At 34.7% G+C, this 21,502-nt stretch overlaps 1 protein-coding gene across 1 annotated transcript in view; it reads right to left on the bottom strand.

The window, feature by feature from the left end:
- The window catches only part of SGCZ (sarcoglycan zeta), a 482,281-nt gene that overhangs the window by 13,388 nt on the left and 447,391 nt on the right, over positions 1–21,502 (bottom strand). Inside the window, exon 6 of the mRNA XM_075752098.1 lies at positions 12,280–12,352. Within this exon, the coding sequence (XP_075608213.1) occupies positions 12,280–12,352 (73 nt within the window). The remainder of the gene's footprint in view (positions 1–12,279; positions 12,353–21,502) is intronic.

Raw genomic sequence — 21,502 nt, 5'->3', positions numbered from 1 at the left:
ATTAACATTTCTCAGTGGTTTCAACTGCCATTTCATAATCAGGAAGACAAAAGTGCTCTTTACATTTATTTCATTGAATTGCTGGGTATTAGCAAAGTCACAAATATTTCTGCTTTCATAAAATCAAAACCACTCTCAGACCTGACTGAAATTTTTCAGTAGGTGGACAATAAAAATCTATTTAGGAATATCTTTCAAGAAACTATGATTTTGTTTGAAGAATAAACTTTTTTGTTTCCAAAACACATGACAGTGTATAGCTCAGAGTTGTTTTGCCTAGCTTCATCACTGTTTTTCATGAACTCCATTAATATAAATGACTTCCAGTTTGTCTAAAATGAAGACATTTGGGCAATTAATTTCTGAACTTGAGAAGAAGTTGTTAATATCAGCCTTCTACACACTGTGGAGAAGAAATCTCTTTTTTTGGACAATAGATTTTTTTCTAGCAGTTTCCTGAAATCAAATAATGTGGTAGAAATGTCAATGACCAGCTGATGATTGGCAGAGTAGTTTTTAAAACACCATCCATCTATTAGTGAAACTGAATGGCTAAATCTGTTTTACAGTTACTAATTTACATTTCTTCTTATTATTCTTCAGATGATCTATATCTGAAAAGTGACTTAGCTGTGCAATCTGCAGCATGCTACTGGAAATACAAATGTCTATACACACAGATTATTTCCTCAATGTTTTGAGATAAATTATGTTTGATATGTAGCTGCTCTATAATATTTTTCTTTGTCATATTTCTGAAAGCTTTAATCTCTACTATAAACTTATTGTAACACTCCACATTGTAATACTCATCCCTCCAAGGACAAGTGCATTATTACTATAGCATATCAAGAATTTGCTTTCCTTTCAGATTTACTGATGGCCTGTCACACTGGTATTTACTTCTATGAGTGAATCCTATTCATATGATTAATTTTTCTTTCCCAAACAACAAACAACTATGATAGAGAAGGTAACTACTGCTATTATTTGACAGAAACTACAACACTATAGAAAGACAAAGAGGCTTTTAAAAAGAGGTTTTTAAATAACATAATCTGTCAATTCACTATATGTGATGCAGACAGATGATCTATCCAGAGCAGAGAAGGGCTTTTTTCTTTTTAATTATCAATGGTTAATTTCTGAAAAAAGATGAATTTAAGAGGATCAAAGCTATATGAATTTGAGTTGAATTCATTAAAGAATTATTGCTAAAAAAGGAAACTTTTCAAATATCTTGAATATGTTCCTTTAAAGGTATTAAAATATTTCTCATCAGAAATGCAGAAACATTTATTTTTCATTCGGTATTTTCTGTTTACAAGCTGACCTAGATTGTATTAGAGAAAAATAATTTAAAAAATGAACCAAAAGGTTTCATTTTGGGTTTTAGGAAATATTTTAGATTTACCTCTTGCATATCCCTCATACTCACATGGGATATAATTTATCTATGTTAATTGTGCTCTGTTGGCTAGCAGATGGTATTAAAATAGAAGGAAATAGAAGATTCCCTTGTGCAAATGTGAATAATTTATTTGCTTCATGTCTATTTAAGCAGTGGATCCAACCCATGCTACTTAGTAAAATGACTGATATGAACCTCTTCCAATTTGGAATTTGTATTCAAAACAGAGGATTAAAAAAATTTCCCCTTTACTGACATCTTTACACCCAGGGGTCAAGAAACACTTCAATACTTTCAAATATTTAACTATTATATATGATGGTCTTGCCAACATACATTGTTGTGGGATGTTTTCAGTTAGCATAGGAATTCTCTATTAAAAAAAAGTTTTGCAAATATAAAACCAATGGAATATCTACACATTTATTTGGTAACCTTATTATAAATTTCTACAGATTAAAATAATTGTGACGTGGGTCTTGCTGCCTTTAGGCAAAAAGTTACGGCAGACTGGGGCTGCAGAGAGGTAAGATACACAAAGAGGAGAAGAGAAGGCAAACGGATGTGCCAAGTCTCCCTCTATCCCTTTTCCTACTTCCTTGTAAACAAACACCCCCAACCCTGAGACCCCATAGGATGCAGGGACTTCCTCTTCCACAAGTGAAACTATTTTGTTCCAAATTAGAATTAAGATTTTTTTAAAAAAAATTTTGAAAATGTTGTTCTCCATAAACCTCAATTTTAAGTATATATTCCTTCCATTTCTATTATTATGAAAAGAACAGCCAGCTGCCCTAATGCTCAAGGAAACTGATTTCAAGAGTCCTCCAGTGAGACCAAGAGTCCTTAAAGGAGTCCACCGAATGCTGATGGTGTGAGATAAAATCAGGGTTTCATTCCATCCAATTCCTGGAAGTCAGCCTGCAAATTCCAGTATTATCCGTAAAGAATAACCAGGGACATTTATGACCATGATGACAAAAAAACTGGAAGCCCTTTTTTAAGATACTGGAACTATTCAAACAGAGGATTCTTGATTAGCTGCATTTGACATCACAGTGGGAATGTTATGAAAATAAAATTACTACTCACTCATTTCAATCTCACTAGTTATACTATTTAAGAGATTATACACGTATTTTTTAACATATGTAAAAAAGTGACTACAAATCCTTTTTTGATACATTTGCATGTATCAAAATGTGTACCTCTGCAAGATGCATAAGAATCATTGCTAGAATAGTTATTTTTCCTGAAGCTTGTTGTATTCCGATGTTTTTAGCCAAATGCTTGTATTTTCAGGATGAAATAATTGGTTTTATTGAAATGGAAGGGTAAATGTGGAGGCCTCAAGAATCCTTAATATTGTTCACAGATCATCAGCTATCCTTTATCAAGAAGCAAAATTCTCGTATGTTCACATGAAGCTCTCTTTGGCTGATGTGGGAAGCTAACCTTTAAGGGCACAATTTGGCTCTCTATTTTGTGACTTTACAACATGAGTCTTAAGAGAAAGGTAAATGTTTTATGCAATAGGTAATGGTCTAAACCAGTAAATATCAACACTATTATGTTTTTTTTTTTTCCCCCCAATATCCAATTTTGCAACTCATGGACAATAAACTTAAATATGGAGGAAACTTTCTTGACTTTAATTGGAACAGTGGAATGGCACTCAGTATAGCATTTCATGTTATGTCCATGCTCTGCATGTCACTGACTTTGGCATGTGTCAGCATGCCCTTATTATAACTCCTGAAATTCTCATTAACCCACAAATCACCTCATTGGGCTCAAATCTGAGTTCTAATTGCCCTGTACATGCCACTGGTTTCAGTTCAGTGGGTCTGCATTATCACAGCGACACTGGAAACAACTGAATATTTCAGTGTTATTTGACACAGGTTATAAATCAGAAAAACAATTTCCCCACATAGGGAAATAAAGGATCTCTTCTGAGAATATAAAAAATATTAGTTACTAAGGAAGAAAAGCAAGGAATAAAACGTCATGAAGAGTTTTTCAGTTATGTTATTAAAAGACTAGAAAAAGTGAAGAAGCATCAAGGAAAGGTGAGGAGTGCTGGAGAAAGCAAATGTTTAAAGCAAGAGCTTGACAAAATAAGCAGGTGATGTGAGAAAGGTTAAAGAGAGCTTAATGCATGGTTGTTTCTTAGAGTATGTGAGGGTATAGCCAGAATAGCTAAAGACAGGGAAAGTATCAAAATCAGAAATAATATTAAGAACATATCAAACAAAAAAAACCTATCTGGAATCTCTGGTAGTAAAAAGTCATGCATTCTAGAATGTCCGCTAAAACTCAGACCTTTGAAAATCAACAAAATTAGTAGAAATGTAAGGTTTAGAATGTGAGCTTTCATTTCTTAGAGATATACCACAACATGCTTGAAAGTCTAAACTTTCAGGCTGTGAGACAAAGATCTGCATATGAGACAATCCAAAATAGTCCCTTAAGGAAAGGTGTGGGAAAAGGTTTCCTCACAGCAGTGACATCTTGGAGCTACCCTTATTCCACCCAAAACATTCCCCTTCCCATAATCTTCCTTACGTCTGTTGTGACCTAAAACCCTTTCTACACATGCCCCACCACTCTGCTAAGCACCCTTACATGAAGTTTATTTTGTTTCCAGAAATAGTACCATTACCTGAGTTGTCTTTCAGAATATATTTTCTTAAAATAGAAATCTATCCTGTCAGAAAGAGATTGAAGGAACGTGCCCACAGATAATGCTCGAGTGGCTGTCAAGAGTAAGATCTGAACATAAAGTGCCTGGGGGAGGCTGAAGAACTGAACTGGGCTCTTTGAACAACTGGAAACACATGAGAACTCGTTGACGTAACATCTTCTTAGTTTTGAAAACCATTAGCTTCCTGTGATTAGGAAGTGACAGTCCAGACCACCTCTAATTTTCTAATGATATTTTCAATATTGTTTCCCCAAAGGGCCTTAAGCTGATATAAATGGGTATATTTTAGCTGAGATAAACTGTAACACGGTTTTGATCCACATCTTGATGAAACTGCATCTCATGTGGAAAATTATTCTGCTGAAATTCCTTTGACAGGTCTGCTTCAACCTCTGCAGACTAAGCATAGCAGAGAGCTTGGAATACACTCTCCAGTGACTTGTACTTGGACTATATCTAAAGAGCCCAAGAAGGAAACAGCCCATTCAAAAAAAAAAAAAAAAAAAAAAAAGGTTTTGTGAGTTTACTTTCAGTCACTTTTTTAGAACAAGCACCACTTTGGAAAGAACTAGAAAGAGATTCTGCAATACAAAATAGAGTGGGAGACTATGAAGAAGCCAAATAGCTTTCTTCTTTCTTTTTGGCAGTGAATGCTATCTTGAAATACAGCAGAGAGTAGAAGGAATATTGCCGAGAAGACATGTAAAATCATTCATTCTTCTCTACTGCTTAGGCTACCTCTGGAGTTCTCTCTATAATTATACATATAATCAATATGAGCTGTTTGGTGAACTGCAGAACAGTTTTACAAACTCATGTACTCCACGTACCTACCCACCATACAGCCCTCCATCCTCTGAACTTCTTTTTTTTCTTATACCCCACCCGTTTCAAATCCTTTTTCTGGCTCCAACATGGTTCTAGGACAAGAACCCAAACCATACCCTCTGCACCCACGACCACAACGCTGCTAGAAACTCCATGTCTTCTGCGTACTATAACCATGACCTGACCATGTGTCGTGGTTTGCCCCAGCTAAGCACCATGTGTCTGCTCCCTCACCTCTCCCTCCCAGGTGGGATGGGGAGGAGAATGGGAAGACAAAGGCAAAACTTGTGGGTTGGGATAAGGACAGTTTACTGGCACAGCAAAGGAAGAGGAAAATAAGAACAGTACTATTAAAAGACTATACAAAGCAGGTGGTACACAATGCAATTTGCTCACGACCCAGAACTCAATGCCCAGCTCCTCCTCGAGCAGCAATCCCCCCTCCCCAGCCAGCTCCCCTCCCAGTTATATACAGAGCATGACATCATATGGTATAGAATATCCCTTTGGTTAGTTTGGGTCGGCTGTCTTGGCCACGTCCCCTCACAGCTTCTTGTGATAATTAACTCTATCCCAGCCAAAACCAGGACACCATGAAGCAAGATATGTCAGAAGTTGAGGGTAGTCTGAAGCCATGTATATACGAATGGGTAAACTGACAGCAGTAAATACTAATAATACTAGCTGATTTTCTTATTAAAGCATGTTAGCATCTCTAGTTAAGCACTGGTTTGCAGAAAACACATAGAAATTTAAGGATCTTTTGCCTTTCTATCAAATATGGATGAAACTGCCTACTGCTACACAAATTATCAGGAAGGTGAGAGAATAGACAGACAGCAAAATTAAGAAGCCTTATTTTTTGGGGAAAGTGCCAAAAAAGTGGCATAGAAAAATGTAGATGTTGCTGAAAAGGGGAAAAAGAACAACTAGACCGAAAAAAATCTCTGGGGAGAAATTTAGTATAAAGAAAGTCTAAGGAAATGAAATGTTGCACAAATGAAAAAAATATAAATATCCCTTTTTGTTATTGCAGTAGTAAGACTATTCATTTAAAATCATAAGGAAAATAGGAAATGAAAACATTATGGCTGTTACAGGGGCATTATTTGGCCTTAATGATGTATAGTATAAGTTTTATGAACTAGAAGCAGTGTATCAAATCACATTTAATCAGAAAAAACTACTGCAAAAAGGAGCATGCACGTATGGTGGAACAAGACTGTATTTGGTTTAGAATCCAAAGCATTTCAGAAATGAGTTGTGGCATCACTAGCATCAGCCCCTAAACATTGAGGACTTTTTTTCAATTTTCATTAAAAAAGTCAAATACTTCTACCTGGAATACCTGGGAAAATTAAATCATTGAACAAAGCATGTGTTTTCATATCAAGTCTTAGGCTGGAACTGTGTGGAACTAGATTTTCTTGAACGTGCAGCAGCAGCTTGGGTCTGGAAGCAGTGTCACAGCCCTGGGGCAACCTCAGAGGCAATGAGCCTTACTGGAGCTGCGAGTACGCAGCAGGGCACTACTGAAACCCTGAGCATCTCCCCCTGGGACCCCGGGGGCCTCTGATGGTCACAGCTGCTGTTAGACCTGAGCGGGCTTCATGTAAGGGAGGATACTCAGCTGCCTTCACACTAACCTAAAGAGTGTAAGATTGCCTTGTCTTTCATTAACTCAGCACTGTGCAAATGTTTTCTATTGCTCCGAGCTTTATACTGGTTTTGAGACAGGATTCATAGGGTATTATATTTATACTTATAACCCTGTTAGCCTGAGACAGCTATGCCTGGAACCCATCTCTGTGTCCCTGAAACCATGGCATGGCATAATCATAAAGCAAACATAATCCAGTCACTAATAATAAAGAACTTTAATTGTCCCTATCATTCCTTTTGAAAGGCTATCCAGAATCTCTTGCATCTGAGAGGCAGAATGCTGATTTCTATCTAATATTCATCCAATATTCACCATCGTACTATTGAGTTTTATTATATTCTTATTCTAGCGCTCAAGATCTCCCTCCAGGCTGAAGCAGGCATTTGAACAATACATGTCTATTATATACCACTCTTCAAATTCTTCAAATACACTCTTATCTGTCCTGCCTTTTTATTTCTAATCAGATATAGTTCTATATCAAATTCTGTACTTAAACTTCAGATGGGAGATCTACCTATTTTCTGTTTTCTAGATCAGGTATCTTATCAAGGGAAAAATATTTCTTTGGATTGGCAGAATCTCCTTGCCTTCTAGTTCATCATAATTTTTACTTATCTTCAAGCTCTTAATTCTTTTCTTTAAAAAATCTTTCAAAATAATATTCTAAAGCACTGCATACTAATGAGTTCAGACTAAAGGTTCTAACATACTAGATGACTCTTTTAAGCCATCTTTCCATTCATTTCACTAGAAATGCTACCCTTACCAATCCATCTGTCCCACTGTCTGTTTTCCAGTTTGAAAGCGTTATTATACATTTTGGCTATTTGACCTTATTTTCACATTTAGTTCAGTCACAGATCAGGGACAGAGATTATCCAGCACCCTAAATTAACCACATGAAACTCAATGAATTTTGCTATCTATTGTGATAGCAATACTTTCTTCCTTCATATCCCAGTTCCCACGAGAGCCTTTTCCCTTCTCCAATGTCAAATATAATAATCGTCACTGAACACTAAAGCAAATTATTCTTTCAGTTAAAGAGCCATACCTAGTTACTTTTTGTCCCTACTGCATCCTAGCTGCATAGTAATTATGATCTTGTATTACTGGCTTTCTTCTCTATTTATTTCAATTTCATTTTTTATTTTGTAATATATATATAAAAGCATATTTATAGCCAAAAAAGAAGCTTGGCTTCTGGCAATTTTTCAAATTTTTACTGCACCTATCTCTGTTTTTGTATGAACATATATGTGAAAAAAAGAAAAATAGTATTTTCAACAGCTAGGGATAAGACTAAGCAAACAAGTTTCTATCAATCACATGCCCAAACACTGAAATAACTATTTAAACACCAAACAAAAATTCTGAAAACATAAATAGTAAATATTTCCACTTTATTAAAAGCAAATATTGAGAAAGTAACTAGAAGCTGGCATCATTAAAACAGGAAGGAAGCTGCAGGGCTTTTTACTCTACTACATCTTCTCCCTTTTCATGAGGTTTGGTTTATTATTCGATTTCTGAGTAAAATAGATGAACAGTGACCCAGTGCTTTTGTTACTCTCAGCCTGCTCACATGACTAAAAAGTTAATGTCAAAATTCCTTTCTGATGCCTCCCTTAGCTCCATCTATTTACAGAATAGATACTTTGCTCTATGGGTAAACCACCCCTTCAATGCCACAAAAGATGGCTCTTACAAACCACTCGGCAACTTTGAGTGAAACAGACCCCTTGTGCAAGATCTGTGTATTTTTAATTCTTATCGGAGGTAAAGTAGGATCCTACTAGCTTGGGTGGTTCCTTGCTGCTTGATCAATTTTCATCTCATGATGCCCAGCATTAGCTCATAGGATTAGCTGATAGTCAATGGTGTGCGAGGCTTGACATAGAAGAGAAAAAAACCCTATTAAATTTGATCTTGCAGTTATCCCCAGAGAACGACAACAAAGTAATTTACCCCCTTATTAAGGAGGTTATTGAGGGCAAAGCTATCTGCATTTAACTACTGCCTGCCTCTTTTGTGCATGGATATTACCTATTAGTGCACCATGTTTTAATGCATTATTAGCCTAAACCCAATATTTGGGGACCTATTATATTGGCAGTTTAGTTTTCATAACTTTGTTCCTGTGAGAAAAAGTAGCGAGAGAAATATGAAGATTAAATTATTAAGATATAATTCATTTTCCTGATTCTAAGGCATGATTCTTTTATGCTGCTTATCCCAGCTAATGAAAGTCAGATTTAATTAGTTTTTGGGATTTGACACAAAAGGGCTTTCTAGCTTTCATAAAGGACTGTAGAAAAACATTTTCTGAAAGCAAAACCTCACTAGCTATTATTTGAAAATGTAAGACAGGAGAAAGATGGGACCAAAGTGGTTAAGCACATAGGAAGGAATTTTTTTAAATATCAACTGAGTTTTATTTTGTCACGATACATTTTTAACAGCAAATATTACAGATATTTCTCTGTCTGAAGACCTCAAAATCTGGCTATAGAACAAAGAATGGCTGAGGCGAAGTTTAGATATGTCAAGGCAATATGAACCTGACTTTTTCTTTTTGGCTCCCTGTCCAGAATAGATTGAGCTAAAACCCCAGGACTTTTGGGGTAAACACCATGACCTTTGTGGGTATCAAAACCTTAGTCCAAATTTTATACTTCAGTTTCATTCCCAGTAATCAATGTAGTCAGGATTCCACTTTTTAATTTCAATTTAAAATATCCAAGGTTATGAATATTTTTCCAGTATCTTTTCTTTTTTTTTTTTTTTTTTTTTTTTTTGTGTGTGTGTGTGTAAGGTATTATTTAAACATATTCATATCTTGATGTCTGAGGTTTACTACTTGACCACAACTACATATTCCAACATGAAAAATTAGGGTACATTTACATTTTAATTAACAATCTAATCTAAATTCTTTTATCTTTCACCCCTGTGTACAAGTATTCTCATAGCCTAATATATTTGCATTTATGCACTGCAATTTGCTATCAAACTGCAATGACCTGTGTCCACTGAAAAAATAACTTTAAAATATCAACTCAGCAAACTCTCTACTCTCCGATGTCACTGTTAATTTCAAAAGTCCCAAGGCGCAGGGTTGCAGCATTTGGAAAAAACACTCTACACCACTTTAGGACTGCCAGTATGGTCTGCTGGACACTCTGGCTAAGTTTATGGTAAAATATTAAAAAGCACTATGGCAGAGCACTGGAACTCAACCATCTATGCAGCTAAATAGTCACTGGCATATTTGAGAGTCAATTGAGAGTCAGTTATGACTCCTGCAAACAATTTGCAGGCACTAATGGGAGGGTAACAACTACTATGTTTTAGAGGATAAAATGATTTTACAATATCAATGTAGCTGTATCAGTTGGGCATGACGCCAAAAAAGGGGTTCTGGTATTGTTTTGTTTCTGTGATAGAGGTAGTTTCTGAGGTCATGGGGAAATGTCATATTAGAGTTGGTGACGTATTTGTTTGGGTGTATTTGGCAAACAATCATCTAAATGCTAAATTACTGCTTTCTGACAACATTTTTTTAAAATAGCAAAAAAAAAGCCATTTTATTCTTAGGGAAAGTGAATGTAGGATTTGAACTTAAAAAAAAAAGCAAAAGATTTTTTTAATTTTAAATAATTTGAAATAAGATTAAAAGGCATATGGAAACTGGAATTTTCAAAGGGATGCATATGATCTGAGTGTCAAACTATTTTGCTGTCATTAAACATCACACAAACCAACATTTATTTACAATTCTTTCAAGCTACAAGGTTAAAAAGGCTCTGCAGGTTACCTTCTAGAAAGATTCATAACAAAAGCCAAGAAATCTCTGTCCTGATAGTAGATGTCATCATTTTTAAATAATGAAAGTTATTTGAGAATTTTAAAAAAAGGAATATCACTGAATCCTAACTAATATATAGGAGCACACATGTACAAAAACTTGCAGAACACAATATAGACAATATCAAGAATAAAATCACTTACATATAAGCTAATGCTGCTTGACTATACAGCAAGGGTTTCCATGTTATCGATTTTTTAAATAAAAAGTTTATCTTAAGGTCATTATTAATGAGAGGGCAGAAAGTTGAATGGAAAATTCAGTAGAATTCTCACTAATTAAGTCCATCTTGGAAAAATGAGCTGAAGGAATGGTGGAATTGGAAAACGTTATGCAACAATGGGCATCATGGCAATGAATAAAGCCAAAAGACAGCAGGCAACATGAGGTGATTTTAACCATAGTGAAATTAGACCTGCAGACACGGGATTATCTGTTTCACCGTACATTTGCACTCTGTAATTATTTAATTATTAGAGAGAAGTAGACAAAGCAGTGTCTCCACATTCTTTTGAGCAGGACAGGTTCTACCCTCTTACTCAAATTTTTGGGGTCCTGAAAAAATAAAAGCTTGTTGTGTTTCCACTTTGATTTCTGCTGAACTCCCTTTGATTAGAGACCATAAGATCTTGATGGCCATCACTAATAAATGCCTTTACAACTACTCTCAACTAAGGACCAACAGGAGTCTTGGTAGGGGATAGGGATTATTAAGATAAAAATCCAATGAGTAGGATCCTCTGTAAGACCCCAAAAATTCACATTACCTTAAAATATTTAGTGTAAATAATCAAACACAATCTTTTACTTCTTACATCCCACATACAACGGTCAAACTTGTCCACATGGGCAGCTTCCTGCACATGATTTCTGCAACATCATTACTGGTCAATGATCCTAAATGCCTTTGCAAATATAGGGAAGGGCATTTAACAATGCTTTTCTGCCACAATTAATTGTAAGCACTGCTGGGCAGGTAAAGGGATAGATATAGAATGTTTAGGAATCATAGTAGAATTGAAACAAGGTCTATACTGTTCCTCACCAGTTCTGCTGAGAGAAACACAAGGAAGGACCTTTGATTTTCTGCGATTGTCATATATTCCCATTAGTCATCCATATAAATTACAGATCAGTATCTAGCAGTGCACATACTTGCACTTCAAGAAAAAGATTTCACTATAAGCCTTTCTAAATTTTCTCTTTCTCGATCTATAGATGCTTCAGTAAGTTTTAGACTTCATCTTTTACTATTTACTTATTTCTCCACTTTTGTGAACTTGCACAGAAAACTTTGGATTTTTTACATTTACAAATGTAGCCTCACTTTGTAATGAATTTTAGAGGAGAGTGTGTGCATAGTATTCAAAAAACTCAACAACCTGGAAACATCACTTGAAGAAAAAATCTGGGGCTGTTTACTTTAACTTGACTTATATATTCTGTAATGGCTCATAAAAAAAATTCAAAATCTGGGTCTGATGTTATTAAACAGTACTGTACTCAATTGACCATAAAAATGCCTGACTACTCCAATCTCTGGGGAAAGTAGACTTCTTGAGGATTACGCTACAGGAAGCAAGTAATTTATAAAATTAATGTATTTTACATTTTGTGTGATAGAGGTTTGTGGGGATTCTTTTGACTAGTTAGAACAAGTGGGAGTCTACCAGTGTTTTGGATATGTATGAGTCATTAAGTAGGCAGTATATATTACTATACAGATATTTGCTTTTAATCTAGACTTAATTATTTTTGAGAATACTTGATTTTAAAACAACTTTTTGAACAACACCTACTTGAGGTCTTGGGAAGGTTCTGCTCTGATATGGGGTGTCTCCACAGAGTGCCCAAACACTGCCCCTTCCGTGCCTAAAATACATAAATAAAATACAGTACAATTACTTTGGAAAATAAAAACACATTTAAATGTATGACCACAAATTGACATTTTTAGGACAAAATATCTGATTGAATCCTTTATTAATGATTATCAATGTTTCTTCATATTTATGTTTGCATTTCTATATCAAAATCTGGACCAACATGATGTGAAAACTTAGACTTCTGCTTAGCAGTAGGTGATTTTCACATACAAATCTGAAGACATTTATAGATCTAAAGTTTTCAGCACTGACTTGCCTGATTGCTCATCTCAACACTTTGGAGGTGGATCATTTTACAGATAAGCAAGAATCTCCTTCCACCAGACCTTTCTCACTGAATACCTTTGTTCTCCAATAAATTAGAGAGACTTATTTGGAATGTACTTTGGTTTTAGTGTTGGTAGTGGATGCACATGTATCTCCTACTGGGCACTCAAAATCAAAACAAAGAAAATTAGTAACTATTTACTAAAACTGAATTCATTCGCTATTGAATTTTAATTTCTATAACTAGGTCCAAGTTGCGTATGATAATTCTACATTTTAAGTTACATGACCAAGATTTTTCATTGAAAAACTCCTTGTCAATGAAAAAATTAGTGTTCTGATAAATGCTTACTGAAGTTATTTGAAAATAGACAAATATATTTACACAATCCATTTTCCAAATGCAATTTTAAGGATAATGAAAAAAGACCAAAAAAATTTTAATAAAGATCTGATTACAGCAAGTTCTTTGTTAAAATAATAGAAAACTCAAGAAACTGACACATAGTAAACAGCACTATAAAATCAGTATTTCTCTTAACTCTCAGACACAAGGACTGAACACATAACAGTCATTTACACCACTCAATTTACATTTAATGGATAGCAATAGCCTACCTATGTTGTTAGGCATTCCAAAGTTTGTCTTTTTTTTTTTTTTCCTGAACCTTACTCTCATGTCTATTTTTGTTTACTGATTTGTCCTATGCCATAATTTTTGTCCTCCACATATAAAGTTACTCTAACTTTTTTTTTTTTTAAATAAAACAAAATTAAAAAAAATTCCATGTGCCTGTAAGCTTTTATTTTCCCTCTCTGAAGATGGTATACTGGGCACTGTGTAATGAAAATAACCTAGAAATATTGTGTGAAAGACTTTCCAACAGAGAACCAACAGTAAAGATGAAAGAACTGAATAAAAATGTGTAAAACGGGTAATACATTTACCTTCTATCACTAGAAATAAGATCAAAGAAACTGTCTGGGATAGCTGTAGATGATTACTAAATATTCTGTGATTAATTGCTGTATTTCAACAACAGAAATTTTCTTGTGTTCTGACCACTGAATTCTGAGTAAACTTAAAAATATACCAACACTATCTCACAGTAGCTGTGTAAGAAGCGCTCAACACAACAGAGGCACCACTCTAATTGTTACAATATTTTAAATACAAGAAAGTATTTTCAATTATTTAACTAATTTATTTAAATATTTCACAAGTATTTTCAGAAATTTTAGCTGTTAATGGAGACAGATTTTTAGATATTTTTGAAGCTAACCAATAACAATTAGTAAACTGATTTTGCCAGGATTTGAAAGCAGAGTAAGGCTATATAATATTTAACTGATGATACTATTTTATAGTGTTAAAGAGAAAACGTCCTGAGCAAGAAGCCAAAAAACCCCCTAATTAAACATTAAACTAAATTACTGCCAGAAAATCATCATTGTTAGTTATCTTCTAAACTCCACTTTCACTTAAAAATAAAAAGAACAAACAAAAAACCTAAAAAACCAAACCACCCCGTCATTGTAAAATACTCTACTGGTATAAAGTATTCAAGAGAGGAAGAGGAGATTTCTGAGAGTAATGAAGTAATGTTCTAGGTTTTTGTCTCCAGAACTCTGTAAGCTTTACAAATATCTTGGCAAAGCATACCAAAACCAATTTCATTACAACTGCTGCTTTGACGATCTCACAAGAAAACAACCAAATCCAGTTTCTATAACCAACTTCACTGAGTGTTACGGAGAACCACAGGAGGGAGAAAGCAGCATATCTTTTTACCTAAAAGTATCCACAGAGGCTCTGTGCAGAATCTGCTTTTTAAACCTGACGTTGCCTTGCAATTCTGCTGCCTTTAAGAGAGAGGAATAGAGTGTCTGTATAGCCAGGCTTGCTGTCACTCAAAATAAATCTCACTCCTATCTATAATGGCACGCAAGAAATTCTACTGCAACTGAACACCAGAAACCAAAGAATGTGGTTCCAGATCCCGTTCACCTTTTTCATCAGCAAAATTAAATACTTTCAAGGCCAAGGGCTTTTTGTATTTTTGAAGGTGGCAATAGGATATGAAGATGTAACTAACTGAGCAACACACAGAATTGTCAGTCTTTACTTATGAGAAGACCACAGCTCTAATGTTTGAAAGAGCGGAATTAATACAAAGATATATAAAACATCACTGGAGTACGGGTCAGACACTAAATCAAACAGAAGTGCCAAAGATAATATCAGGCAAAGACTGATGACAAAAGATAAATGATAGCTGGTTCCGAGCCAGTGTTAGTATTTCCTCACTTTCAGCAGCATTTGTTTAAAAATGAGAAGGTGTTTCTCTTCTAACAAAATAGAATTTTGGAAAGAAAGTCCAAGTTCTCCAAGCAGACTGAAAATCCAGGCAGGCAGATTTAAGGATAAACTGATATAATTAAATAAAACAAAATTAAACCAAAACGAACGAGTTCCTTTTTCTTTTTGAGGATATAATCCCTCATATGGTAAGTATAACAGTTCCTGTGGTAAATGCTTTATCCTCAGAAAACGTGCTATCAACAAGTTCAATAATATTTGCTATTCCTTTTATCTTATACTAGAAGAAAAACAGGCACTTACAATTATCTTGTTTTTAGGAAGAAAGGTGAAAAAGATCAGCCAGCCAGAATCTACTGATGTGTTTCCAGCAGTTAAACAGCAGGATCAAGAAAAATGGAAAGGGATTGTATAGCAAATAAAAGACATGGATCAGCATTACTTAAAAATACAGAACAAAAGAAAAACTATAGGAAGGTATTCTTTATTTTTTTATTTACTATATGTAAATCTGTAGTGCTTTGATGGGTTAGATCATGTAGATCAGTACTGCTTAGGAAATGGTACTACAAACATACCTTTCTATGAATAATAAATACAACAATATAAATCAAGATTCAAAGTGAATAGCGTGAGTTTTTTAATGAAAGAAATATACTTTAGGTATTTAATAATTTACAATGTTAAAACACTTACTTTTTACAGAAATAAGACAATGATCTATTAACTGTATTCCCAGACTTACAGAATCGTACCCAAGACCTACTTTGTGACGAGTGAAATTCTAGAGAGAGACGAATGCATACAAAAAAAGAATAAAAAGAAAAGACTTGAACCTTCAAGTCCTTTCAAGTACAGCTCAAAAGGAAGTAGTTAGGGAACTGAATTCAAAGGAACATGAGTTAGAATGGATAGCTATAAAAAGTGAACCTTTCAGAGGAAATAAAATAGCAAGGGCATGGAGTATGTGCAAAGGATGTAAAATCAAAACTCTAAGTGTAACTGAATAAAATTACTTCTAAGTCCAGCTTCCAGTGGAAGAGAATGAGTTAAGTAAAGACTTCGCTAAGAAAGGAGCATCTGTGAAAGTAAACTACCGGTCAAATAATACTAGTCGCTGCAGAGATTGCTGGAGAAAACTCAGTAAGTAGCACGAGTCAGGCAAAAAGGAAAAAAGTCCAGTTGTATATTTACAGAGAAACCTCTTTATACATAGCAGATTTATAAACACCAGACCTTTAAAAGATACTTTTTTGACACAGAGCAAATCAAAGTGACCCTTTCCCTACAAGAAAAACTAGTCACACATTCCTGCTGAAACTGAATATTCAGAATTCAGAAACTAGTGTAAATTACTCATTTCTCCTCAACTTACTGGTTACTGAAATTAAGCCTTTGGGAAATGGTGAGTTTCATAAAAACAGTGGAGGTACAACATTGGTATTTGGTATTGGATTATATTTGCTTATATATGTGCACACTGAGGGAATTTTGTCATTTATTTAACCAGTAAATGATCCTTTCTTAATTTATGAGTTAGCTCACACAACAACACCGGTACCTTTCAGTGACTTAATAACTGATTAGCATGAAAAGACCAGCACCTGAGCATATTGATTAGTAGAGCTAATTTTTTTTTTTTTTTTTCCAAAAAGAATGATGGCTGAAAAGTTGATGAGCCAAGAATCAAAAGCTAATAAATTAGTTTGCCATATGAGCCATATATTAGCATTATCCCACTCATTCACATCATTCTTGTAAGCAAATCACCTCAAATGTACTGCCAATGGAATTGTGTAGCATTTTGATGTGTACAAATTATATGGCATTGCAGTGTCACAAGAATAGCTGAATCTTACTTCCTTGATCTTTCTTTAGGTTTTTCAGAAAAGTCAAGTAACAATATGATGAAGTACTAAGATTATGCAAGTATTAGAATGCCAATTTTTCCTCTGAGTTACAGAGTTTAAAGAGTTTGAAAAGTATTTATTATTTTTGAAGCTTGCAATTTTACTTTTTGCAAGCTCATTATTAAGTTAAAGCATCCACAGTTTTCACAGAGAAATACAAGTAATTAATCAAGATTGTTTTACCATTGGAGACCTTGAAAACATAGCCTTTATGTTCTAAAAGTTTAGTTGCAATTAAAAAAACCCAAACAACAACAATTCTTAAATTTTTAACCATATGTACGTAGCTAAAACTTAAAAGTGCCTTTGTGAGATTAGCTAGCTGATGTTCGACACTAAGACCTTGGAAGAGCTGATCACTGCCAGACTGAAAAAAACCCAGAATCACAGAATGGTTTGGATTGGAAGGGACCTCAAAGACCATCTAGTTCCAACCCCCCTGCCATGGCCAGGGACACCCTCCACTAGACCACGTTGCCCAAAGCCCCATCCAACCTGGTCTTGACCACTTCCAGGGATGGGGCATCCACAGCTTCTCTGGGCAACCTGTTCCAGTGCCTCACCACCCTCACAGTGAAGAATTTCTTCCTAACATCTAATCTATATCTACCCTTGAACCAAGAAATATTCAACTAGGCGGATCAATGATCATAAAAAGACCACAGAAAATGGTTGTTTCTTCTTTTTTTGAAAGCCCAGTTATTATAATTTATCTTGGACTGATTAGAAACTCAAAGGAATCAGAATGCAGACTTTCAATTTTAATAAATGGCTTGAAATGTAATTTAATTAGGTAAGTGTATTAAAAAAGCATGATGAAACTGGATTTTTGTTATAGAGGTGTACATAACTAAAATGAAAGTAGGTTATTTTATGAAAACATGATTGGCATGGTTGCTGGGATTTCAATCTTGTGCAGTCCCTCAGCAGCAAAACTGACTGATGTTAAACAGTGAAGGTTTCGGGTATGATACTGATGTGGCCATATTGGAGGTATATTATAGGTAGGAAGCTGTAGTATGGCCTGACTAGATGTAGCTGTTTACCTGTAAAATAAAGCATGAGCACCGAAGTCTTCAGAGGTAAGCTATTATGAAAAAGTAAATTCTACAATGAATTATTTAGAATCATTACTCAAGGCCCTTGAACCAGACTAATGTTTGAGGTATATTTTCTGAATGGCAACCTTACTAAAGCAAGACTTCTACTAAGCCTTTCTTTTACATAAGAAGGATGAGTTTCCCAATAAATTAAAATTCAGCATATTCAGTGTGATAAAATTTGATCAAAGCAAATCACAACTCCATGAAATACTTGCAAAATTGCAACGGCCTGCATTTATCTTCTTAAATATCATCTTAACTTCTATTGAGTACAAACATTTGAACCATTGCTTCCTAACGGTGGGCAGTGAAGACACCTCTTGTCTTGCAATGCAAATAAAACTGGATTATGCCTGTGTGTTCAGTTGCTAATACACACGCTTGTTTGAAGGTTCACATCCAAAATCTATGTTTGGCCACCACTTGGTTTACTCTGCTGAAAAAAGTCAATCTATTTGAATAAAATTTGGACTGCGTGTAGCAATAACATAATTCAATTAGTAATAGGAAATGGCGGTTCTAAAATGCTACTTCAGGGATGAAAAGTCAGTATATTTAAATGAAACTGCTGAGAAGTCATACTGAATATTTCTTTAACACAAGAAAAATATATAAGGGGTTTACAAAGAACAAGTTTTAAAAAATAATTTGCATAACATCTTTTACTTTTTTCCCCTATGATGTATGACAGATGGAGATACACATGACAACAAAAATGATAAACTACAACCATTTTCTGCTTGAATTGATACAGTCTCCTTGAAAAGTTACACCAGATAGATACATGAATAGATTTAAAGCTTACATTTAGATTTCACAGTAAATAATTCCTAAAAAGCAAAAAATCATCTTCTGTTCCTAGATACTTATTGTAGTCTGGATTTGCATTTTTCTTAAAATGGTGCAAAGTCTGGGTTCACAATAGTGGAACACAGGGCAAAAATTGCCCTTGTCTACATTCAAAAAATTGAATTTTAATGGGATTATTTTTGTATTTAATACATCAAAAAGACTGTATTTTCACTTTGTTGAAGACGATAACCCTAGGATTTGGAGCACTGAGGCTTATGCTCTAATGAATAGTTAATCAGTTACAAAACAGAATTGCTGTCTCCTTGATGAAAAATGAATGAATCAATGAATGAGAGGACTATCAAACAACAGGCAATGCCTTCATAACCAGTGGATTCACCTGGGATGTAAAAGAATGGGACATGAACTTAGATATCCCAAGTACAAAATGAAGGCTTTAACTTAAAGGTTAATTAAATTTCCTTATAATTTTATCTGGATTTTTACTAAAAGTGTCATGTATTTGTACAGAATACTGTGCAAAAATGTTAGAATCTTAAGGAGGAAAAATGTGAGAATGAGAAAATTGTTTTTCATCTAGTTTCAAGAACAACCAGCAATAATTTCCCATCTCAAAGTTTTCTGAAAATTCTATAATGTACTGCTGCCTAGCTACAAAACCTATCCAGGAATGTCTATCCACTCTGCTTCAAAAAGCTCGGAAAAAAAAAGAAAAAGAAAAGAATTAATGATTAGCTTTTGATAAAAGAAAAGTGCATTTGCCCTTCAGTTAAGATATTCTATAAATAAATGGTTTGATTTTGAACAGGCAAAAGCTCAGAAGAATTTATCAGGAGTTTCTCCATTAAGTCTAGATATCTCATTAGTTACCTAAGTTAAATGTACATATTATTTATATTTGATCTATAGCCAAAAAAGAGAAATTGACATCTCTCGAGGGTAGTTAACTACTGATACCTGACTGAGACTAGAGCAACAATGCACGCAACCTCAGCACCTTGAAGTTTTTGCCTTCAACACCTGGTCAGCAGTTGACATATCTGAATTTTATCTAAATCAGGACAGCTTGTTTGGAAATCTCTATTTTAACTATATCAGAAGTCATCTAAGTTAGTCTTAGTATTAAAACTCATTCATATGGTGTCTTATATAGGTTTTAGTGGCCAGTTCTTTATGCCATATGTAAATGTGCATTTATTCATGTTCTCTACTTTGCCATTACTGCAACATACTGAAAAAATGTTATGATTATGTGATAATTACTGCTACATTCTTACAATCTAGTAAATTGTTTTATTTATGCAAAAGGAAGCCACAAAGCAGCAGGACTATTATCCAGATTTTTGAAATACCTCTACCATAGCATTTTTACTGTATAGGAATTAGCATACCATTGATAAGTTATAAACAAGTATTTAGATAAGTGCATTTGTGCACCCTGTAGAGGGCACAAATACACATTTAAAAAGTCCATCATATACAAGTATACAGTATGTATTTAAAATGTCACTGTAAAAATGCCTTCAAATACTTTTGAATTCATGAAAAAATGAAAAGATGAGAAGAATCCTCACATGTATTTCTACAATGCTGAAACAGAAAAGTTTATATAACACATTTTGTGCCTATTAGACCAAAATGAAACAAAAATGCTAGTGTCTCCCATTATTGAAAATCATTTTATTTTTTTTTCAGAAATAAAATGCTATAATATCAGTTCCTCACAAGGTTGTTAAAAAGTTTCTATTTGATATTGCCACTAGTTATCTTGATTATCACCTATTATGACTGACTTTTTAATTCCTCCTCTTTATTAATATTCTGGTTTTCTCTCCAGAAGTAAATTACACATACGAATACAGCACATTCAAACCCGGCATTACCGCAATGCAAAAAGGCAAATGACTTAACTTAGAGATAAGTCTTTACTGCAGTTTTAAATGGAAATCCTGCAGCTGTGTGAGAGAGAGAGGATGTGCAACAGCAATTTTGTCACTTAATATTCCCACCTTCAAGTCAGCATAGCAATGAAGAAAGCCTTTTAATTTAGTAACAAAATGGAAGCAGGTGTATTTCACATTAGTTAACTTGCAATGACTTTAAACCACCAACGGTCATGTTAGCAAACGCGTGCCTATGTGTGATCTGTCTTAATCGCAGGAAAGACAACATATTTTCTGCAGGAAAGGACAAGATACTAAAGCATACTGCAATATGTTATAGTTGGCTGAAATACACATCTTTTGCCAAAGACTCAGATATTTTTGCAGGCAAGAACCACAAGAGAGTTGCCACATACCTTGCAGAGGCTGTGGGAAGAGGGTTTATGGCAGTAATTTACTGCTAGATCTACCACTCCATTTTCAAGATGGGACTGCGCTGGTCACAGAGTAATTTATCAGTGCCGGTCTCAATCCTCCTTTCTATGTCACCAAGGAGCAGTATCAGGACTCAGATTACAACCACAATTCAGATTACCTGGCAAGCCTTGTAACAGTCCAGCTCCGCTGTGGCATAACCCTAGTCTAGTCTTTGCTCTTTTAGTGTCTGTGAGTCAGGAGAGACTAGAAAATCACACTCTCGTCAGTGCTGCAATACACCTATCATAAATTCACCATAAGACTTTTAAGGTTTAAGCACTTCTCGTTGCCTTGATATATGGTAAGGCATGTCTGGCTAAAATTACCAAGCAGACTTTATTTGTGCGTCAACATTCAGTGTGG

The sequence above is a fragment of the Balearica regulorum genome, chromosome 4 (genome assembly GCF_011004875.1).
Source record: "Balearica regulorum gibbericeps isolate bBalReg1 chromosome 4, bBalReg1.pri, whole genome shotgun sequence".
NCBI classification, from domain to species: domain Eukaryota; kingdom Metazoa; phylum Chordata; class Aves; order Gruiformes; family Gruidae; genus Balearica; species Balearica regulorum.
Note: the sequence above shows the minus strand (reverse complement) of the source record. Positions and strands in the feature narration are given on the sequence as shown.